General features: G+C 45.6%; 1 protein-coding gene across 2 annotated transcripts in view; it reads left to right on the top strand.

Annotated features, from left to right (window-relative positions):
- LOC133463752 (NACHT, LRR and PYD domains-containing protein 6-like) overlaps nucleotides 1-23,360 on the top strand; it is a 30,245-nt gene extending 6,885 nt beyond the window's left edge. Inside the window, exons 5-12 of one of the 2 annotated variants that reach the window (XM_061745462.1) lie at nucleotides 3,534-3,680; nucleotides 18,186-18,264; nucleotides 18,490-18,697; nucleotides 19,163-21,128; nucleotides 21,758-21,931; nucleotides 22,043-22,192; nucleotides 22,410-22,456; nucleotides 22,560-23,360. In XM_061745462.1, coding sequence (XP_061601446.1) covers nucleotides 3,534-3,680; nucleotides 18,186-18,264; nucleotides 18,490-18,697; nucleotides 19,163-21,128; nucleotides 21,758-21,931; nucleotides 22,043-22,192; nucleotides 22,410-22,456; nucleotides 22,560-23,107 — 3,319 coding nt within the window. In that variant the 3' untranslated portion in view covers nucleotides 23,108-23,360. Of the gene's footprint in view, nucleotides 1-3,533; nucleotides 3,681-18,185; nucleotides 18,265-18,489; nucleotides 18,698-19,162; nucleotides 21,129-21,757; nucleotides 21,932-22,042; nucleotides 22,193-22,409; nucleotides 22,457-22,559 lie in introns of those variants that run through there. The other variant, XM_061745463.1, reaches the window with a different exon arrangement.
- The last annotated feature ends 1,144 nt before the right edge of the window (nucleotides 23,361-24,504 follow it).

The following is a 24,504-nucleotide window of genomic DNA, read 5'->3' as shown; positions in this document are numbered from 1 at the left end:
CGAGTGAAGTCAGCTCAGGGAGGTCTATAGGATCAAAACAGTCTAGAGTCAGGTCAGAGCCTAGGGAAGTCGCTAAAGCTGAAGAAACGCCCACAACCGGCTGGTTGATTTCTTCTCTAATTCTCGTGATTTTACTGTTAAAGAAGCTCATAAAGTCTTCACTACTGAGAGCTGCAGGAATGCACGGCTCAACAGAGTTGTGACTCTTTGTCAGCCTGGCTACAGTGCTGAACAGAAAACGTGGGTTACTTTTGTTATCCTCTATCAACATTGAATAATAAGCTGTTCTGGCTTTGCGAATGGCTTTTTTATATACTATTAGAATATCTTTCCATTCACGATAGGAGTCTACAGACTTACAAGAGTGCCACTTCCTTTCCATTTCATGCACGTTTTGTTTCAACATGCGGATATCTGAATTATACCAGGGAGTTAAGCTTCTGTGGCTAAAAACCCTCCTTTTCAGTGCAACATATCAGCAGTGTTACTAACAAGAAAATCAACACCAACATCAAAGGTAGAACCCAGGTCACTGGCCTCTATTGCTTCAGTAGAGGCTTCACTATTTTCCACTGTCGCAAGATGAGCAATGGCCTCCTTAAATTTAGCAATAGCTTCATCAGACAAACATCTGCTAAAATAATACCTCCTGCCCTGCACTTCAACATCGACAACATTAAATTCAAACGTTATTAAATAATGGTCGGATAAAAAGGAGTTTACAGGTGACACCAACATAACAGATCATCAGTTTCAACACCGTAGGTGAGAACGAGATCGAGAGTGTGATCAAAACAATGCGTCGGCCCGTCCACTTTTTGTGAGATACCCATTGATTCCAGAAGAGAATTGAAAGCTAATTTAAGATGATCGCTTTCAACATCCATATGAATATTAAAATCACCCACTATGATGAATTTATCTGTACTAATCAATAATCCAGAAAGGAAATCTGAAAATTCAAAACTCTAGATAAGCGCCAACAGGGGGCCGATACACTACCACTAACACGACTGGCTTCTCTGATTTCCAGCTCGGAAATTTCAGACTAAGCGTGAGGCTTTCAAATGTATTATAATTGGACTTAGGTTCAATTTTTGTTTGGAGACTGGAGTTATAAATTACTGCGACTCCTCCACCTCGGCCCGTATTTCTAGGAATGTGATGATTAAAATAGCCGGGCGGAGTCGATTCATTCAAACTAACATACTCTTCCTCCTGTAACCATGTTTCTGTTAAGCAGAAAACATCACTCCTACTCTCTGTAATTATTTATGTAGGAGTATGTATCATTTACTAACAGATTTACTAACAGAGACTTGGAGCTTAACGATCGTATATTTAGTACTCCGCATCTAATTTTTCGGTCTCTTATTGGTACCAAATGTGCATTGGTTTTCATTTTTACAAGATTATTTTCGTTAACGCCTCTATAACGCCGCACCTGGTGAACTTGTGGAGGGCGGGGAACTGCAACCACTTCTATTTTGCTAGGCACCTGGTTAGAGTTACCAGTTACATCATGTAATCCTATAGTTTTAGGGTTGCCAATTACATCATGCAATCCTACAGTTTTGTTGGCAGGCGTTGGTCCTCGAGAAGCAGCAGAAAAGTGTGTTAAACTAAAGCTCTGCATCCTGGCCTGGACCCTGCGATGTCAGGGAGAGGGTCTAATAAAACAGGCCAAATTACTAGAGACAAGAGCAGCACCAACCCGGGTGGGATGAATGCCGTCTCTTCTAATCAGACCGGGCTTTCCCCAGAACGTTTCCCAATTGTCAATAAAGGCCACGTCGTTTTCTGAACACCACCGATACAACCAGCGACGGAGCGAGAGCATGCGACTAAACATGTCATCGCTGGTCAGATTGGGGAGGGGACCAGAGAAACCTACGGAGTCCGACATGGTTTTGGCGTAGTTACACACCAAGACAATATTCATTTTAGTGACTTCCGACTGGCGAAGACGGGAGTCATTAGCTCCGACATTGATGATAACTTTACCAAATTTACGATTACTCTTTGCCAGCAGCTTCAAATTTGCTTCTATGTCGCCCGCTCTGGCCCCCGGGATACACCTAACTATGGTCGCTGGAGTCGGCTTCACATGCCTGACTATGGAGTCGCCAATCACCAGGGTCGGTTTCTCAACGGGTGTGTCGCTGAGTGGGGAAAATCGGTTAGACACATGAAGTGGGTGGTGGTGTTCCGTGAGCCCTTTAGGACTACGCTTCCGCCGAACCGTCACCCACCGGCCCTGACTGGCCGGCTGCTCGGGAGCTGCAGGGGAGCGGCTACCCTCAGCTGCTATAGGCTGGTCCGCCGCTAGCTTAGCCTGGTTAGCTGAAGAGGCTATCGGACTATGGTCAAATTGGCAGAACCAGACCTCTAACTGACTGAGCCTTGCCTCCCGCCCTGCAAATAAACTACATTTTAAGCACTTACCGTCTTCACTAAAGGAGGCAGAGGAATTGCTAAACATTTCACACACTGAGCAGCAAAGAGGTGAAATGGTGGAAGACGGAGAGGCCATGCTAAGATGCTAACAGAGGCTAACGGACAGAAAATGTATTGGTGATTGGTGATAGTGAAAGTTACGGAAGAGAAAATGAGCAAGTGTTGAAATAAAGACAGTAATGTACCAGATATAGTGTATACTATTTTACCAGAAAACAATCTAAGTTTTAGACAAAAAAGTCGGGAGAGATCTGAGCCTGCACGCCGTGCAGCAGCAACAGACCGCAACACCAGGAAGTGACGCGATGCGTGACGCAGTACGTTACCCAATCAGCAGCACGCAACTTTATAGACGAGCCCAGGCTGCCATAACAGCGTTGACAGCATGACAGCGGCCCCTGCTTTCGTTTTCGGGGTTCATGCCCAATGAGGAGGCTATTCCTTATCACCGAAGGGCCGTGAATGCAAAGCCTGCTGGGGCCTTGAGTCATTATGGAGGTTCTTTTGTTTCGAACCATGCAGTCGGCTGTAAGAAATCAAGGCTGACCTCAGAGTTAGGCCTTAGAAGCAGGGTGGAGAGGTTAATTGGGAACACCTGTTCCCAATCACCTGAGTGGCTGCACCTCCACCCTGCCACAAATAGGTTTGTGTCACCAGTAAACGTTTTTTTTTCATGGTTTGAGCGAATGGGATCACATAGATGTTAAACAACAGAGGCCCCACAATTGAACCATGAGGAACTCCATATGTTCTTTTTTGTTAGCTCCAATTTGAAGTTACCTAAAGACACAAATAGTCCCTGTCGTTTAGACATGACTGCAACCAGGGTAGTGCTGTGCCTGAACGTCTCACCCAGTTTTTCAACCTGTCTATCAAGATGTTCTGGTCGACCGGGTCGAATGCAGCATTGACATCCAGTAAGACCAAGGCGGAGATGTTGCCACCATCCGTATTGGAGCAGATGTCATTCAGAACCTTTACTAGAGCTGTCTCAGTGCTGTGATGTGGACGGAAACCTGACTGGAAGGCATCAAAACAGCCATTTAATGACTAAAGCTTCTTCTTTTTTTCTTTAGGTTTCATCAGGAAACAGACTCTCCTGGACCTGGACCTGGACCTGAACCTGGACCTGAACCTGGTCCCAGCTATGTGTCCTTGAAGAATGATGCATCAAAGGGTTTAATTATCAATGTTAAAGATCCTCCTGGTTGTCCTTCAGAAGGGTGAGTTGTTTGTAATTGTTTCTGAAAAATGTAACTGGGACTGAAAGGTTTTCATCGTAACATGTTTAAAGTGAACATTTCTCTGTTTTTCTGCCATTCTTAGATGGTTGTTGATGTTTCCAGAAACACAGCAGACTATAAAGGGGGTGTTGGAGTCTTTTCTGAGTGACTGTAGTTCACCGGTTTGTACGGAGGGGGGCATCTTTCTGCTGTGGTTGCAACATCATTTAGGGAGGAAGTTCTCCTCAGGTGGACGGTGTTGCTGGATGCAGGAGGACAGATGGTTCCTGGAACCATGTGAACATTGATCTGTTGATAAGGTGGTCTTTGTGGACACTTGCTGGACCTTCTTGTACCACCAGGTTGAGAGCTTGTACTGGGAGTAAGACGTGGATGTTCTCAGTCTCAGGAGGACCAGCGAACCTTTAACATGACAGGAAGTCTCCCTCTTCTCGCCCTCTATGGGGTGGCTGGTGGCCTGGGTTCCGGGTTCTTCCTTGTTGGCCTCTGGTCTCGCGGGTGGCGGGGTTGCCTCCACCCCCTCCCCCACTATAGATACACTTCAGATGGAGCTTTGATAGGATTATTACACACACACACACACACACACACACACACACACACACACACACACACACACACACACACACACACACACACACACACACAGACATATACACACACACACACACTCTCGCACACACACACACACACATATATATATATACATATATATATATATATATATATATATATATATATATATATATATATATATATATATATATATATATATATATATCATCATCTTTATTATCGACTGTAGTCAGCAGGGAAAGAGGGTAAAGGAAAACATACAATACAACAAACACACAAAATACATGATAATATAAATACACATCAAGCTAACAAATAAAAACACCATTAAAATAAATAAAAACTATAAAAGGCATGCGTACCAATGTTTCCACATGTGCGATTGGTAGCGAACCGAGCTGTAGCGAGGGTTGGTCAGTGCTATTAAAATACCATTCTGCGATGCATGTAAGCGAACCTTGAACTTATACATGTGCATTCTCAGCAAGGCTTGGAAGGAGGGTAAGCACAGGTCCTTAAAAAGCTCACTAGCGCTGCCACCCCTAGGAACTTTCATCAGGATCCTGAGCGCATCATTGTAGGCCACCTGGAGCTTCCGCATACTCTCTTTAGTGTATTTCACCCATAAGGGGGCTGTATATACAGGGGTGCTGTACGCTCTAAACAGATTGACCTTAACCTCCGAAGAGCAGTAGTGAAACCTCCTGACAAGCATGTTGGCTTGAGCATACTGCATCCGCCGTTGCCTGCACATGTCAGCATTATCTACCAGCTCATCATTAATGATGTGGCCCAGGTATTTAGTACAGTTACATACAGAAATAATTTGACCTGACAAATAAAAGAGGGGAAAGTTTAGTTGCTTGTCCTCCTTAGTCCTGCATATCAACATAACACTCTTCTTGGCATTGTATTTGACATCAAATTCAACCCCATAATCAGAGCAAATATTTAGCAGTTGTTGGAACCCTGCACTACTGGAAGAAACAATGGCCAGATCATCAGCATACATAAAATGGTTGATCAAGTTAAAACCTATCATGCAGCCGGTTCTACATTCTCCCAGCTGTAGCGAGAGGTCATCCATATACACATTAAACAGGGCAGGAGAGAGAAGCCCTCCCTGTCGAACGCCATTACCCACACTAAAGGGGGAGGATAGTGTATTTCCCCATTTGACCTGCATGCTCTGTTTGGCGTACCAGTAAGCCAGGATGCGAATAATACAAGCAGGGACACCCCTCTGTTTGAGTTTGGCAAATAGCTTGTAGTGGTTGACTCTGTCAAATGCTTTAGAAGCATCAATAAACCCTATCAGCATAGAGGAGCCTCACCTTCTGTATGTTTCCACCACCTCTTTTAAGGCATATATACAGATGTCTGTGCTGTGCTTAGCCTTAAACCCAAACTGATTGTCAGTGGTGTATATAAAATCACTTAGCCTATCTAATAACATTATTTCTAGCACCTTTGACAGTATGCTAGCTAGGGCAATGGGTCTATAATTGTCCATACTCCCTACCTTACCAGCCTTGTCCTTGATGACAGGCACCAACATCACTGTCAGCATAGAATCAGGCAGTTTACCGTGGGTCATTAGACCGGTAAAGCAGATGGAAAGCAACGCTGCTAATCTGGGGCTAGCTAACTTGAGATGCTCAGCTGTGATATTGTCCAAGCCACCTGCCTTATTATCAGCTAACTGTCTTATAGCTTGAACACTTTCAAAAGGACTGAAGTGCACCCCTTCTTCATGTAGCTCATTAACACAGTATGGCTCACTTTTAACACAGTTAAACAGGTCAGCATAGTGCTTCCTCCATAGTTCAGTTATATTAGCAGTACCGGAAACACCTTCGATGTTGCATGGAAGTGTAGCTTTGTTACTATTACCAGTTTTAACTTCCTTCCAAAAACCTGCATTATTATGGCCTAGCATTGACCCTGCCATAGTGTCAGCTCTGATAGATTGCTCATGCTTGCTGATGAAGCGCACAGCGTGTTTATACCTGGCATTAGTTAGTTTTTTAAACTCTAAGGGCCTGATTTACTAAAGGTTTGCGTGTGTAAAAACGTGTGCAAACTTGACATCACCCGCAAACCAATGTGCAAGCTGATCTACTAACAGCGTGCAAAGAGGACTGCGCCTCTCAAATGAGCAAAATAGCACACGCTGTTCATTTAGTACTTTTGCCCTGATGACTAATCAATATGGGGCGTACCCGCCAGAAGGCGCTAAATACTGGGAGGGGAAAATGCAAATAGGTCCATTTACCACGCGCAATGAGATTTACCAAGCCTGAAAGTTTTTGCGGGGATTGTGATTGTGTCTGTATTTAAAGGGGACCTATTATGAAAAAGACATTTTTTCTTGTTTTAAGATATATAAAGTGGTCTCCCCTCACCCTGCCAGCACAGGGGAGACAAAATACCATGAATTTCTGCCAGCTCTCTGACCCCCGCCGGACAGTCCCCCAGTGTCACGTGGTTTTTTTTGAGCCGATTAAAATCTGCTCCCGTCGTGACGTAACGACGGGAGCGGATTTCCAGAGGTTCGGCCTCCGCTGCTGAAACCACGCCCACAACCAGCTCTCTCCGCTGCTGGAGCGGTGCTTCCTTCAGCCAGTCGGACGCGGCGCCGCAGCGTAGCGGATCCGGGTTAAATCATCCAGGTTCCCGGCTGGTTTGGGAGCTGGGTCCTCGGGGGTCCGTCCCAGGCTGGACCAGCTTCACCCTACGAGATTTTCAGGCAAATCTGTCGGTTTGATCACCGGTAACCGACGATGCGCCGCGGATGCGCTCCGGAGCCGATCTGTGCGCCCGCCGTGGAGTTGCGGCGCCCGTCGCGCAGCATCCGCCGAGCAGATCCGGCTGAAATTCCGCTGGTCGGTCCCCGGGAGTCCCTGCTACCAGTCCAGGCGGGTTCCTGTGGTCCCGGCCGGTCGGAACCGGTCAGATTCCCCCGTTAAAGCCGCGGTGATGCGCGCTGCTCCCGGGCGCCCGGCGTGGCTCCGGGGCCAGCGTTCAGCATCCGCCGGGTAGATCCGGCTGAAATAGTGCATAAATGTTATTTATATACAACTCATATTTTATTTTTTTAACAATAAAGTTTCCATTTGTGAAAATTCAGTGTTGTGATAATTTACAGACTCGGGCTGCTCTGGCGGAGCGAGGTTTATTCTCCTCCCCTGCTACACGTCATTCAGGGAGCCAATCAGCACAGAGCCTCATTATCATACCCCCCCCTTCCCTAAAAATGAGGCGCAGAAAAAGAGGTTAGAAGCGGTAAAACTAGTGACAGGGCCCACAGGCTGGATTTATGATTTATGTAGAAAAAACAAGCTTTAGATTGTTTTTAAGACATTCAAGGCCTGTTTAAAATATACATTAAATGCCATAATAGGTCACCTTTAATACGTTCGAAAGGAAGGTGCTAATCTGCACAGCATTACGCAGGGATGCTTGTTGGTGCCTGAATTGAGGAATGGGGTGGGGATGGCTCAACTTGTGAGGATTCTCCACATGCAAAAGGAGAAATATTTTATTTGAATGTTAAATCGAGTATTATTTAGCAAAAGGTTGCCACAGGAGGCACATTCATTTTTTTATTTGTGATAATAAATAAATCACGTGTTTTCATGGAGAAAAAAGTGTTTCTTATTGTGCGCCTATACTTATTCTGCAGTTGTCATACCCCGATGTTGTGCCGTATTCAGCACCCCTGCCGTGAAAAGAACCCCCTCGTCTGACAAAAATTATATTCTCATTCCGTGTCACGTTCTGTTTAGCGTCCAGTTTTGTGTTAATTATTCATGTTTAAATGCGCTCATGGATTCCACAATAGTCATACTTTCCCACAATCACAGTCACAGATAACAAAAATCGGGTAAATGGTTATTGATGTCATTAATTAATAGCCTGCTTACTGTGTTGTCTTCCATAATATTTGTCAATATATATAATATAAACTCCTAAGTATGTGTTTGTGTGAGTGTGTATATATAAATATATTGAAGTGTCAGTGTGTTGTTTTTTTTCTTGGTCTACTTATCATTGAATATACGAGGGGGTGCTTTTCACGGCAGGGGTGCTGAATACGGCACAACAATTTGCCTCTTCCACTAATATCTCTAACTCCAACTCGTCAAATTTCATTTTGCGCTTGCGACTATATCCTGCTTTCCATCCAGACTCTCCATGGCGCAAAGTTTGCGCCGCAAACCCTAAGACACGATAACAGGTTTGCACCTGTTATCAATTGCGCACGCAATCTTAGTTGATCACCCGCAAAACACACAACAAAAGCATGTGCAAACCTTTTCAGTGCACACGCAATTTAGTACTCTTTATTTAGGATCTTAGTAAATCGGGCCCTAAGTCGGGGCCCTGTCTAGGTTTCCCTGCAATAAGCCAGGCTCTATGTGCTGTCTTAGCTTCAGCAGGGTGATTTGCAACATATGCGTTCCAACCTGGCTTATTCCAGTCTTTGTATGGTGAGTGATAAGCGGCCTACTAGCCTGAGATAAAGCACATACAATATTATCATACATAGAACTCAAGTCATTACAGTGTGAGGTATTATTACAATTAGCATTAGTACATAAAATGGCTTCAATGGGTAACTGAACCTGACTTAAAAGGAGCCCTGGGGTCCGTTTCACAAAGCAGGTTCAACAAACTCTGAGTCTAATCCTGAACTCTTAGTTCTTAGTATCTACTCTGAGATCGGGAACTCTGAGTTTTCGGTTCCAGAACAGCGGATTTGAGGTAATTTACTCAACTCTAAGTAGTTTCACCTGGAGTTAAGCGTGTGCGTGAGGGAAATAAAAAGCCATCATCAGTAGAGCGATACAAGGTGATACAAGGATTCACCATGGCAACTGGCGACAACAAAAGAGCAACATACTTTTTCATCTGAAGATCCACATACTTCACACCGTGTCCTTTTTCACCCGATAGGAATTAAAGATTTTAATGCGCGCATAGGGCGAATTTGAACATGTTTTTCGAAAAAAGAGTAACACCGCAGCACAGAATATAATATAAAATTAATTTAACAGATCTCTACATCATTCACCTGCAATCCTGTGGAACTCCTTGATGTAGTGAGAGATTGATGACGCAACATACGGAAGTGGAAGTGATTGCGGAACGCGGGAAAGCGGGAACACGGAACACCGTTGAGATGGCAGCGGTGTGTGAGACCTGTTTACCCGCCCTGTCAAAATTAAGGGACAGCATAGTGAGCTTGAAAGCTGACCTAAAGGAGAAGGACAAAATCCTTATGGATTTCTCCACCGTCGCAACGACGCAGTCGAAGTTTATCGCTCACCTGAGATTATCCGGTACCGGTGATCGGAGCATGACGGCCATGGAAAATACCACCCTGCCATGGACCGGATCTCCCACCCCCGGATCTCCAGCAGCAGCACCCGCTGGGCTCCGCTGGCTCCAGCAGGGAGCCAAGCCGAAATCCTCGGCACCCTCCACCTCCTGTCTCCGTCCCGCGGAGTGGCAGTACTCCGTCAGGGAGGAAGGAGCGGCGGCTCCGGAGCCGGTGAGCTCGACGCCGCTCAGGGCGGAGAAATCCTGGGCCGTGGTGACCAGAGGCACCAGACGTCCATCTCCCCCTGCCCCGCCACCTGATCTCCCACTGGGGACCAGGTTCGACGTCCTCAGCATGCAGGATTTTCCGCCGATGGGAGCGCGTCCCGGCTCTCCGCAGGGACCGGTCCATCCAGCGGGTCGTGGCTCTCGCCAGCCCAGGAACCGGGATCTGCAGGCCCAGCCTGGCTCGGCCTCTCCGTCTCGGCCAGGAGCAACCGCGGGCCGGCGTCACCAACCCCGGGTCCCCTCCCGCCAGAGGCGCAGCTCCAGGCGGCCCTCGGAGCAGCGCACCCCACCTGTACTGGTCCCCGGAACCGCGGAGCAGCGCACTCCACCCGTGCCGGTCCCCGGGACCGCGGAGCAGCGCACCCCACCTGTCCTGGTCGTCGGGACCTCGATGGTCCGCCATGTGAGGGTGCAGGGCGGCCGGACCTTCTGCCACCCCGGAGCCCGGGTGAAAGATGTGGAGTCCGCCGCCCTGCGCCTGTGTGATCAGCACAGCTCGGCCTCCACGCTGGTCCTGGAGGCCGGAATCAACGACCTGAGAAATCGGCAGTCGGAGGTCCTGAAGCAGGAATTCAGGGTCATGGTGGACCGCCTGCTGGACACGGGGAAGCGGCTGGTCATTTCCGGGCCGCTTCCCCCGCCGCGCTACGGGGACGTCACCACCAGTCGCCTCCGCCAGCTGCACCGGTGGTTGAAGGGATACTGCCTGGACCAAGGTATCCCATATGTGGACAATTTTATGGCTTTTTTAAACAGACCCCACCTTTTTAAACATGACGGCCTCCACCCAAACCAGGTGGGGTCACGGCTTTTATCAGTAAACATTGACCTGACAGTACAGTCCTGCACCACCTCATGACTCACTGCTAACACACAGACACATAGGAGCACATCTCACTCACCCCCACCCACCACATACACCAACACCACACACACCTGTACAGCACCACCACCACCCCTGTCACCAGAATCTCTGGACACCTACATTATCAAAACACTCATCTCAAGCAGAAAAACAAAGCACAGGAATGTTTTTAGATCCAGCTATGTTTTTAATGTTCCATTAAAACGTCATGATGAGCGCGCGTTCGGCACAGACATCAAGATGGCTGTGCTGAACGTGCGCTCTCTTTTAAACAAATCCTTTATTATAAATGACCTGATTTTAGACAGGAAACTGGACTGTATTCTCCTTACAGAGACATGGCTTGGCACAGATGCACCTGTTGTTCTCACTGAGGCCTCCCCGCCAGATTTTAACTTTCTATTTTCTACCAGGGGGGGCAAGAGAGGGGGCGGAACTGCATCAATAACAAAAACAACTATGTCATCCAATGCAGTTCCTTTTAACAGCTACACATCATTTGAATATCATGCTTTTGTTTTTAGCAACCCCCCAATTCTCTGCATAACAGTCTACAGACCCCCCCAGTACTCCACCTGTTTTATCAGCCAATTCTCTGAACTCTTATCAATTATTCATACCTCTTACAACAGGATCTTAATAACTGGTGATTTTAATCTGCACTTAGACAACATCTCAGACCCAGTATCTAGAGAATTTTTAAACCTTTTAAACTGTCTAGATTTTAAGCAACATGTCACACAACCGACCCACAGCAGAGGGCGCACCCTGGACCTGGTCATAACCTACGGCCTGTCCCTGGGTGCGTGCTCTGTTGTGGACCTGGCTGTGTCTGACCATTTTTGCGTGTTTTTTAACATCACCAGTTTTAACCAGCGGGAGGCCCCGGTGAGAACGGTGAGGAAACGTAACCTAACTCCTGAAGTGGCTGCAAATTTTATCCAGATTTTACAGAACACTCCTGCAGAAATTTTACCAGCTCCCTGTGATTTTATCGTTGACAATTTTAACAAAATACTCAAAACAACGCTGGACTCAGTGGCTCCAATTTTAACTAAAAGAATTAGCATAAAACCTACACCCCCATGGAGAACTGAGGAAATAAAGAAACTAAAAAGAAACTGCAGGAGTGCCGAAAGAAGATGGAGGAAATCAAAATTAACAGTTCATTATGACATTTTTTGCCAACACCTTAAGTACTACAATAACAGTATTAAAAAAGCAAGAACCGCCCATTTCAAAAACCTAATTCTAAATAACAAAAACAATTCCAAATTCCTTTTCTCCACAATAGATCTTCTAACAAATGGAAACCTGAACAGATCCCATAAGACAGCAACAGATGCCCTCTGTGAGGATTTTGCAGACCACTTCAGGGGTAAAATTGACGACATTAGATCCAGTCTTTTATCTCAACAGATTTTAACTCTTAACACACCTGGATCAATGCTTTTACCTGAGGAAACACTGGAGAGTTTTGCCTTGGTTGATGCGGGGACACTTTGTAGAGTTTTCTCCAAGGTAAAGCCCACAACCTGCCTTTTAGACCCCATTCCCACACCGTTTTTTAAAACACTCTATGGGTTCTTTGAGGAACAGCTTTTGTATTTGGTCAACTGTTCTCTTCAGACGGGTGCCTTCCCCGCCGCCTTTAAAACGGCGGTGGTGAAGCCCCTTCTGAAGAAGAGTGGGTTGGACCCCAATGTTTTAAATAACTACCGGCCTGTATCCAACTTACCGTTTTTAAGTAAAATTTTAGAAAAACTTGTTTTTAATCAAGTGAATGAATTTTTAAACTCAACACACATTTTAGAGGCTCATCAGTCCGGTTTTAGGATGAACCACAGTACAGAGACAGCACTTTTAAAAATTTTAAATGACATCAGGTGCAATTTAGATAACCAAAAACTCACAGTCTTGGTTCTGCTGGATCTAACCGCCGCCTTCGATACAGTAGACCATCACATTTTATTAAACAGACTGAAGCACCTGGTCGGCCTCTCTGGTACTGTTCTTAAATGGTTCACGTCCTACCTCACTGATCGAAGTTTCTTCGTAAGTATGGATACATGTTCCTCAGGAACCTATAAGATAAAGTGTGGGGTTCCCCAAGGGTCAATTTTAGGTCCAACTCTTTTTAATCTGTACATGCTGCCCCTTGGGGACGTCATCAGGAGACACGGCATCAGCTTCCATAGTTACGCTGACGATACGCAACTGTACATCGCTGTGTCTCCTGATGACACTGGGCCAATTGATGCCCTTTTTAACTGTATTTTAGACATCAAGTCATGGATGGCAGCAAACTTCCTACAGCTCAACCAGGGCAAAACAGAGATTTTACTCATCGGTCCCGAAGGCCAGAGAGAGAAACTTTTACCAAAGTTACAGGATTTTAAACCCTCAAAATCAGTTAAAAATCTGGGCGTGATTTTTGACTCTGAGCTCACTTTTATTCCACATATTAAAAACATAACAAAGATCGGTTTTTACCATCTTAAGAACATAGCCAGAGTCCGCCCGTTTCTCTCTCAGGCTAGTACGGAGGTGCTGATACATGCTTTTATCTCATGTCGTTTAGATTATTGTAACGCCCTGCTCTCTGGTCTTCCCAAAAAGAACATGTACAACCTACAATTATTACAGAATTCAGCCGCACGCGTGCTGACGAGGACCAGAGGGCGGGAGCACATTACACCTGTTTTAAAATCGCTGCATTGGCTCCCCGTGCGCTTCAGGATCGATTTTAAGGTTCTTTTACTAGTTTTTAAGTGTCTTAATGGTCTTGGGCCTTCTTATTTGTCTGCACTACTTTTACCCTATCGACCCTCACGGACCCTGAGGTCCTCCGGTGCCGGCCTTTTAACCATACCAAAAGTTAGAACCAGGACACACGGGGAGGCGGCATTCAGTTTTTATGGTCCCCGATTGTGGAACAGCCTCCCGGAGAACCTCAGGGCCGCAGAGACTGTTGATGTTTTTAAAAAGAGGCTCAAGACCCATCTCTTTAATCAGGCTTTTAACTGACTCATTTAACTCTTTTACATTTCTTATGCTCACCCTTATTTTTATTGAATCTTACTGCTCTGTTTTATATTTAGTTTATCCTTTCTTATCGTATTTTATTTTTGTTTAATCTCAATGTTTTATCTAAATATTTTAGTTGTTATTTATGGTCTATTTTATACATTTTACTGTTTTATTATTTTAGTTTTTAATGTCTTACTTTCTAGACATACTTTTAGGATTTTATGTTTGTATGTTTTATGTTTTTTATAAACTCCTTTAGTGTATTTTATCCTGTTTTCTTGTAGCGTTTATCTCCAGTGTTTCCTCATAGGGAGCCTCCATGCTGGGAGTGACTCTGGCCTGCAGGGGGTCGTCCTGGGGATGGTTATGGCCTGGATGGTGGTGGAGTTCTGCACCACGGCTTCACCGCTGTGGTGTGGACTCCTCTATCCGTCCGGGCCGGGATGGTCTCTGTGGCCCCCCCCCCCCCCTTGTAGCTGCGGGCTATGAGACCTCCTGGCGTGGACAGCTCCCTGTTACCGTTTCGTCACCTGGATCCTCTGTGCCTAGCCATGTCTACACCATGTGTCTGCGTGCGTGTCTGTGTGTGTAATTTAGGAATTTAGGTGAATTGTAGTGTGCTTTTGTCTGCGGGGAGGGGGGGGGGGGGGGGGAGGGGCATTAATAAGTTTTATGTTTATTTGTTTTTTCTTGTTTTTTTTTTTTCCCTGTTAAGCACTTTGTGTTTCATTATTTGTAGGAAAAGTGCTATATAAATAAAGTTTGATTTGATTGATTTGATTTGATGGCTTGGACAGGTTTATGTAGGCTTGCCACCCGTCCCTTGAAATACGGAATTGTTCCGTAATTGTGAATTAAAAGTTGCGTTCCGTATTGAACCAATACAGACACATATTATGCCAGGGTTCTCCAACTCCGGTCCTGCGGGAGAGCACCTATCCAGCATGTTTTAGATCTTTCCCTGCTTCAGCACACCATGATACAAGGAGCTGTGTCAGCAACAGAAGTGTCCTTGATGACAAGTTATGACGATCATTGATTAGAATCAGGTGTGTTCATGCAGGGAGACACGTAAAACATGCTGGATATGTGCTCTCCAGGACCGGAGTTGGAGACCCCTGTATGCTCTTATTTATTCATGTAATAATATACAGGTGGAGGTCGGAAAATTTTAATATATTGCAAAACTTAATTCGTAGTAAATTCAATTTAAGGTGAAACAAATATTATTTCCCACTACATGCAAAGTGAGATATTTCAAGCATTTATTTGTTATAGTTTTGAGATTATGGCTCACAGTTTATGAAAACCCCAAATAAAAAATCTCAAAAAATTAGAATATATTATGAAATCATTAAACAATTCAATCATCAAAATTATAACAAATAAAGGATTAACATATATTGCTTTGCCTGTAATGAGACTATGTATAATGTACATGTATTACGCGGTCTGATAACCATCTCCCGACGAATATTTAATTCTATGCGCATTAATTCTGCACCTTCATCAATTGTGTCTTAATCAAAAGGACATGCCATGTTCGTGACAATGGACTTCTAATATATATACTGACTCTGTTTTTAATGACAGACGGCAGAACTTCGCCAAAACTCGCCTGCTGACTGAATGAATGAGGAAATCAAATGTGCGTGCGGCTCTGAAAGAGGCGGAGACACAGAGAAACTCCAGGTTCATTCATATAAACCTGGTCCCGACCAGGTTAGATTCAGAGCGTCTGTTACTACGGTAACTGACCGAGAGCTTAAAGGAGCTTGAGGCTCCTTTTAAGAAATGAGACTCTCTAGCGCCACCCTTCACCACAACGGCCGTTGGGGGTACTGCAGCCAACAGTGAAGCCGGCACGGGAGAACGGGGAGAATGTGCATGCAGCGTCATGTGACGTCACATCCGCAGCCCAGCGCGGGAAATTCGGGACCGAATTGCAGCACATTTTGCAGCAAAGGCAAAGGAGAGATACACTAGAGGGATCATTCTTTTGGGTTTGGAACGCTTCATCTGACATTATTACTAGAAAACTTAAAATGTATACAGATTTTTTTCATAAATCCTGCCACAATCCGGCCTCAAGCTCCTTTAAGTTACCTCTCTTTGTGAAACAGGCTAGAGTTACTCCTCTTTCTCTGGTTTGAGTTACCTCCTTTTGTGAAACGGAAAACTCAGAGTTTCCCTCATTTCAGGGTTAACAGACTCAGAGTTTTCACTAAACCTGCTTTGTGAAACGGACCCCTGATCTCCCACAGTAATTAAAAACATCCTCAACAGATAATTCTGACCAGTATATCCTGGCCTCATATCACCACTGCTCTCATTGGTTATCTCTGGGAGTCTGCCAATGTCTAGAGTCATCTCCATGGGAAAATGGTCAGTTGTAGTAACATCATGCAATATTTTCATGGAAACAAGTGTTGCATGAGCATCTGAAGTATAAATCACATGATCAAGCCAGCTAACTGAATGGTGAGCTTCACTATAATAGGTAAAACTGTCAGCAGGCAGAAGCTCTTGGCTAGACAGGACAAGATTATTATCTTCACAGAAGTTCAGCAGATGTTTAGCAAAAGGAGCTTTTTTATCAGATATATCTGCATTCAGAGAGATGCAAGTCTCTCCACATACTCGTCATCATTGTGACTTGCGTCATAGGGAGTATAAATGTTCAGAATAATAAACTCTCTGCTATTCAGCTTTAGATGCACAGCAATACACCAGTCTATATCCAGACGCAAAACACTGATTACAGGGTCAAGACGTTTGTGCCACAGGATGGCCACACCCCCTGAGATTCTCCCTTTAACCATACGTTGAGAAAGATCCGTTGTTGATTCCCCAGCTCCGTGAAAATCATCATGAATAGAGTTCAGACCTCCCAACACTTGCTTTGAGAGGAAAGTCTCCTGTAAGCATACAATTTCACAGTTTTGTAACAGGGTATCCACTTCTAATCTCCGAGCTCTGTCACCCACACTACTACCAAGGCGCAACCCACAACAATTGTAAGAGGCGACCCGCATGTTGCATTTTTAGTGAATGTCCGAAGCCGGGGCTTCCTTTTCTGTGCGCAGCACCTCATCCCTCTCAACAGGAGCACTGCTGTTCATGGTCCTGGGTCCACGGGGCTCAAAGTAGCGTCGCACAGCAACCCCGGGGGGCCAGATTGCAGGACTGTACATGTCCGCTACTTCATTACAGACAGCAGTGACATGAACCGAGCCAAAACGGCTGCCAGGCACGTCTATCTTTCTACACGTCACTGTAATATTGTCCATTTTCTCAAACACATAGTCACGTAGACTTTCAGCAACTACATTAGGGGAGAGTTTGGTGACAAATACACTCACCCTCTTGGTTGTGATCACAGAAATGTTTGGGCACGCAGTACCAGTACCCACAATCTCCACAGCTTTACTCTTCTGCTCCCGTTTTCCCCGAGATAACACTGGGGCGCGTCGAGGAAGTGGCTTCGCTGGTGTAGGCTTTTTACTGCCTTTAGCGACGACCAAAGACCACGGAACGGGAGAGCGGGGCTGGGAGCTAATTGAAGCCTCTGCAACGGGGGGAGGTAATGCCGCTGTCGGTCGAGCGGAGCCGATCCGACTCTGTACCTCACTTTTCCGAGAAGCACCAGGGGGATCCGTAACTCCACCAGCAGCAGCCCCTGAGCCCGAATCCATGGTGCGGCGCTCCTCCATCGCTGTCACTCGGAGATTCACAGCAGATGTAGCTTCCACCAGGTTCTTATTCACGTCCAACTGAGCGTGAATCGTCTTCCTTAGACCCGATACTTCATTTCCCAGTTGCTCTATTCTACTGAGCAGGGCCGAGGCGTCCAGACAGCCAAATCCAACAGGTGGAAGCAGGTGCAGGAATTGTGAGGTAAACATAGACATGTTTTCCTCAAACTCGTTGAAAAGGCTCAGGCATGCCTTTATGTTATTGGAGTCCTTTTCCCGACCAGTGTGGTTGATATTACGCATCTTGGTCGTCGGGCAAATGTCAAACAGAAAGCCCTTGGATTTCACAATCCAATCCGAGGAGAAATTAGTTTTAGCCAGCAAAACAATTTATAATATATATATATATATATATATATATATATATATATATATATATATATATATATATATATATATATATATATATATATATATATATATATATATATTAAATATAGTAATAATGCACATATATATACTGTATGCCTCAGGTTTTTACCGGCATGGTATCAACCATTAATATGTGTGCAGACAAGGTAAAAAAAAACAAAAACCAAAAAAAACAACATGACAGGAAGTCCTCTGGTGGACTGTTCTCATCCAAACATGACTCCATGGACCTTCAGACATGATGTGACCTAGTTCTTCATGATTCCACCACAGAGTGGACCAGCAGATCTCAGAGTCCCCCAGTGGTCCGTCTGTCCAGCAGCATCAGACCCAGCTGGACTCCATCTTTCAGGTCTGTACATGAACAACAACTGCTTCTCCATTTGTTGTCCTGATGTCCATCTCCATGCTGGTCTCTGGAGACCAGTGGACTGTCAGTCTGTCCATCATGGAACTGGTGTTTGTTTCCATGCTGGTCTCTGGAGACCAGTGGACTGTCAGTCTGTCCATCATGGACCTGATGTTCGTCTCCATGATTTCCGTCTGGTTGGGTCATTCATGTGGTCTTCTGTTCCAGCTGCTGGAGAACGACATCATCATGTTTGTGAAGGTTGAACTGAAGAAGATCCAGAAGGTTCTGAGTCCAGATTACCCAGAATCCTCAGAGAGTCTGGAGGAGGATGAAGATGAAGAGCAGAAGAGCATCAGAGAGACATTCATGAAAATCACAGTGAAGTTCTTGAGGAGGAGGAAGCAGGAGAAGCTGGCTGACCGCCTGCAGAACAGTAAGACGTTTCACTGAACATCTAAGCTGCTGGATAAATGACACAGAATGTTTCAGTAGATGACCAACATTCACAGATCAAACACAACATTAAACCCACTGGAAGGTGGAGGAACTCAGCTCATCTTCTTGCACCAGTCTTCTGTTAGGAACATCTCATTAATAGGGTCATCAATATCCCAGTAAATAAAAGTTTTATTCTAAAGTGTTGAACTGTGTGGATTCAATATTCAGTTCCAGCAAACACAAAACGAACAAAACTTTTTTGTCTGAAGTGAATCGTAGAGGAAACACTGTTCTTGTTCCTCTGATTGATCGGGGGGGTTTTTGGGAGGAAAATGCTTTAATACCCCTCAGTGAACTGCTGATCAGTAAATGTTGAAATGTTGATTCTTTAGAGGAAGTAGAACTTGTTGTGGGCTGGTTTTAATCACTACGTGGTTTTCTGTATTTAATCTTTATTTAGATACCGTTGCTGCCATTTGTCAATCCAAACTCAAAAGTCAGCTGCAGAAGAAGTACCAGCATGTGTCTGAGGGGATCACTAAAGCAGGAAAGACAACCCTTCTGGAGCAGATCTACACGGAGCTCTACATCACAGAGGGAGGGACCGGAGAGGTCAATGAAGAGCATGAAGTCAGACAGATTGAAGCAGCTTCCAGGAAACCAGACGGAGCAGAAACAGCCATCAGACAGGAAGACATCTTTAAACCCCCACCTGGAAGAGGAGGACCAATCAGAATGGTGATGACGAAGGGAGTGGCTGGCATCGGGAAAACAGTGTTAACACGTAAGTTCAGCCTGGACTGGGCTGAAGGCAGAACCAACCAGGACATTCAGTTCCTGCTTCCGTTCACCTTCAGAGAGCTGAATGTGCTGAGAGAGGAAAAGTTCAGCTTGGTGGAACTAGTTCATGGATTCTTCTCTGAAACCAAAGGAATCTGCAGCTTTGAAGACTTCCAGGTCGCGTTCATCTTTGACGGTCTGGATGAGTGTCGACTTCCTCTGGACTTCCACAACTCTACAATCGTCAGTGACCCCAGAAGGTCCACCTCAGTGGATGTGCTGCTGACAAACCTCATCAGGGGGAACCTGCTTCCTTCTGCTCGTCTCTGGATCACCACACGGCCCGCAGCAGCCAATCAGATCCCTACTGAGTGTGTCTCCATGGTGACAGAAGTCAGAGGGTTCACTGACCCACAGAAGGAGGACTACTTCAGGAAGAGGTTCAGAGAAGAGGAGCAGACCAGCAGGATCATCTCCCACATCAAGACATCACGGAGCCTCCACATCATGTGCCACATCCCAGTCTTCTGCTGGATCACTGCTACAGTCCTGGAGAAAGTCCTGGAGAACGTCCTGGAAACCAGAGAGGGAGGGGAGCTGCCCGAGACCCTGACTGAGATGTACATCCACTTCCTGGTGGTCCAGGCCAAACTGAAGAAGGTCAAGTATGACGGAGGAGCTGAGACAGATCCACACTGGAGTCCAGAGAGCAGGAAGATGGTGGAGTCTCTGGGAAAACTGGCTTTTGAGCAGCTACAGAAAGGAAACCTGATATTCTATGAACCAGACCTGAGAGAGTGTGGCATCGATATCAGAGAGGCTGCAGTGTACTCAGGAGTGTTCACCCAGATCTTTAGAGAGGAGAGCAGCCTGTACCAGGACCAGGTCTTCTGCTTCATCCATCTGAGTGTTCAGGAGTTTCTGGCTGCTCTTCATGTCCATGGGACCTTCATCAAGTCTGGAGTCAACCTGCTGGTAGATCAGACAACCCTTCACACATCTGAAACACGCAAAGAAGTTCAGGAGGAGGATGAAGATGAAGAGGAAATTGAGGATGAGGGTAAAGTAGAAGAATATGAAGATGAAGTTGAAAATTATGAAGATGAAGAAGATGTTGATGAAGAAGATGATGATGATGATGAGGATGATGAGGATGATGAAGATGAAGAGACTCGCCTCTATCACCATTCTTCAACCGGCTTCTATCAGACAGCTGTGGACAAGACCTTACAGAGTCCAAACGGACACCTGGACTTGTTCCTGCGCTTCCTCCTGGGTCTTTCAGTGGAGACTAATCAGACTCTCCTACGAGGTCTGACATCAAACCAAAGAAGTTCACAGAGCAATCAGAAAACCATCAAATACATCAAGGAGAAGATCAGTGAGGACCTGTCGTCAGAGAGAAGCATCAACCTGTTCCACTGTCTGAATGAACTGAACGATCATTCTCTGGTGGAGGAGGTCCAACAGTCCCTGAGGTCTGGACGTCTCTCCAGAGATAAACTGTCTCCTGCTCAGTGGTCGGCTCTGGTCTTCATCTTACTGTCATCAGGAGATCTGGAGGTGTTTGACCTGAAGAAGTTCTCAGCTTCAGAGGAGGCTCTACGGAGGCTGCTGCCGGTGGTCCAAGCCTCCAAGAAAGTTCTGTAAGTACCAACAGACACATGTTGGACCTCGGGAGTGGAGGCTAGTTTCTGACTACGTCTGGTTTTACCTCCAGATTAAATTTTTTTCTTCACTTGTTTGGGGTCTTTTTCTCAGCACAACCTCACATGAGTGATGTGGGAGCAAGGAGTTATTTTGTTTACACATTTGTCATTCGGTCGATGGAGGGAGTTGTAGGTGTGTATGCCTGTGGAGGTGCATTCAGCTTCTATTCTCCACAGATCTGTAACACAGTTCCAGAAACCTATAGTAACACTGGAGGTTCAACCCTCAGTTCCTTTAAATCCAGATAAAACCTCTATTTACAGCTGCCTTTAATGGATTATTGAAACAATTTGCATTCAGATTTAAACTGCTAATTTCAGGACTAAATTTTAGGAGAAACTTCCACCGTTTATTTATTCTGCCAACTGCACTAAAAGTCATGATTTTTATTTTTTCCTCTTTACTTTTCATGTTTTTATCATATAAAGCAGCTTGAATTGTTTGTTGCTGAAATGTGATTTAACACAAACGTTACTGAAGACCAGCAGAACAGTTGGAGACACAACTACATTTTCTTCCATAACAGTGAAATAACCTGGTTGTTCTTCTTTTCGTCCATCTGCAGACTGAGTGACTGTAACCTCTCAGAGGACATCTGTCCACTTCTGTCCTCAGTTCTCAGCTCTCAGTCCTCCAGTCTGACAGAACTGGACCTGAGCAACAACGACCTGCAGGATTCTGGACTGGAGAAGCTGTGTCCTGGACTGGAGAGTCCACACTGTAAACTGGAGTCTCTAAGGTCAGGATTCATTCAAGTCTTTTTCAGGTCCAGTGAACATGCTGCTAAACGTGTCTGCAGCAGGACACTTGAGCAGAGAACATGCAACAGACCCATGTTGCGTTTCTGCAGGCTGCCAGGCTGTCTGATCTCAGAGGAAGGAAGTGCTTCTCTGGTCTCAGCTCTGACCTCCAACCCCTCCCACCTGAGAGAGCTGGACCTGAGCTACAACCATCCAGGGGAGTCAGTAGGGAAGCGTCTCTCTAGACTGGACACTCTCAGGTAGGACACACTGCTGAGGGGAGGGGGGGGGGGTATAGGGGGGGGGGTAGTTATGGTGGCACAGGTGTGGGGGTTTTCCTCCACCTCAAGTGATTGCTCAGGGGTGTGGTGGGATGTTTATTTAGCGGATACGGGAGTGCCCAACAGGTGATGGGGGTGGGGGGGCTCTGACATCTCTGCTTCCTCTGAGAGAGACTGACCCCCCTCCTTCTTCCAGGGTGGAGCCTGCTGGACAACGATGGCTGACACCAGGTCTGAGGAAGTGTAAGTGTGTTTTTATTCAACCATCTTCACTCGTTCATGAGTCCATCAGTGATCAATAACTGTTCAATAATAACTGCAGCTGCTTGTTTGTTCTCTCCATCAGATTCCTTTCAACTCACCATCGACACAAACACAGTCAACAAACGCATCAAACTGTCTGATGACAACAGGAAGATGATGTTTGTCTGGGAGGATCAGTCATATCCTGATCATCCAGACAGGTTTGATATTCCTCCTCAGCTGCTGTGTAGAGAAGTTCTGACGGGTCGCTGTTACTGGGAGGTCCTGTGGAGCGGAGAGGCTTCTGTATCAGTGAGTTACAGAAGAATCAGCAGGAGAGGAAACTCTGGTGACTGTTTGTTTGGAAGAAACGATCATTCCTGGAATCTGGACTGTTATCCAGGTGGTCGGTACCGTGTCCTTCACAATAACAGAGCATCCATCATCTACTCATCTTCATCTTCAACCTCTGATAGAGTAGCAGTGTACGTGGACGTTCCTGCTGGAACTCTGTCCTTTTATGAAGTCGTCTCTGACAGACTGATCCACCTCCAAACCTTCAACACCACCTTCAACACCACTGAACCTCTCTGCCCTGGATTTGGACTCTCGTCCTGGTTAGATTCCTCAGTGTCTCTGTGTCCAGTTTAGTCTCAAAAGTCCTGTCAGAGAAACTGTCTCTGTTGGATCCTGGACTTGGACTCTGGTTCTGTTTCCTCAGTGTCTCGATGATGATGATGATGATGATGATGATGATGATGATGATGAGGATGAGGATGAAGAAGAAGATGATCACCATTTATCTTTAGTTTTTTTATTGTGTTTTTATTTGATCTTTGTAACATTTAAACATTAGATAATTTACTGGATTGTTGATGTTTGATCATAAATTAGATTTTTATCTCATTAATCTTGTTTTATTCTTGATTCTGTCTCTAAATGTTTTTATTTTTGACTCCACGTTTAGATTCTTAGAAAACCATCATGGACCACTGGGTTATGCAAATCATTGACATTTTCTATTGGGTATACGACGTATACCTGTGTATCATGTAAACTACACCACTGGTAATCCAGGCAGGCACAGTTTTGTTTTTATTTACATCTCATTATACGCCCCCTTCAAGTGGTACCAATGATAATAATAATAATAATAATACATTTTATTTATATAGCGCTTTTCAGGGCACTCAAAGACGCTTTACATTAAAACAAAACACATAATACAAATTACAATTACACAGGACAGTACATAAGGACACAACATGAAACAGGACATTATCACACATTAAAAGCAGTTCTGTAAAGGTGAGTTTTGAGATGGGATTTGAATGCTGGGAGGTCTGAACAGTCACGGATGTTTTTGGGGAGGGAGTTCCAGAGGGTGGGTGCAGCGATGGAGAAGGCCCTGTCGCCCCAGGTCCGGTGCTTCGTTCTGACTGGAAGGGACAGGAGGTTGGCGTCAGAGAAGCGGAGGCTGCGGGAGGGAGTGTAGCGGTGGAACAGGTCGGTGAGGTAGCAGGGGGCCTGATTGTGGAGAGCTTTGTGGGTGAGGAGAAGGATTTTGAAGTGGATCCGTTGAGGGATGGGGAGCCAGTGGAGCTTCTGGAGGACTGGGGTGATGTGGTCTCTGGAGCGGGTGTGGGTGAGCAGGCGGGCGGCAGAGTTTTGAATGTATTGGAGTTTATTGAGGACCTTGGAAGTTGAACCGTAGAGGATGCTGTTGCAGTAGTCGAGGCTTGAGGTGATGAAGGCGTGGATCAAGGTTTCAGCGGTAGAGAAGGAGAGTGATGGACGGAGACGGGCAATATTTATGAGGTGGAAGAAAGCAGTCCTTGTGATGTGGTTGACATGGTGTTGGAAGGAGAGGTTATTGTCCAGGATAACTCCGAGGTTGCGGATGTGAGTGGAGGGAGACAGAATGGAGTTGTCCATGGTGAGGGTGAAGTCGTGACCGGTTTTGGTGAGGGATTTTGGGCCGATGATGAGCATGTCCGATTTGTTGTAGTTGAGTTGGAGGAAGTTCGAGTGCATCCATGACTTGATTT

This window comes from Cololabis saira, chromosome 17 (genome assembly GCF_033807715.1).
Source record: "Cololabis saira isolate AMF1-May2022 chromosome 17, fColSai1.1, whole genome shotgun sequence".
Lineage (NCBI taxonomy): Eukaryota > Metazoa > Chordata > Actinopteri > Beloniformes > Belonidae > Cololabis > Cololabis saira.
This window is presented reverse-complemented; position numbering and strand designations above follow the sequence as displayed.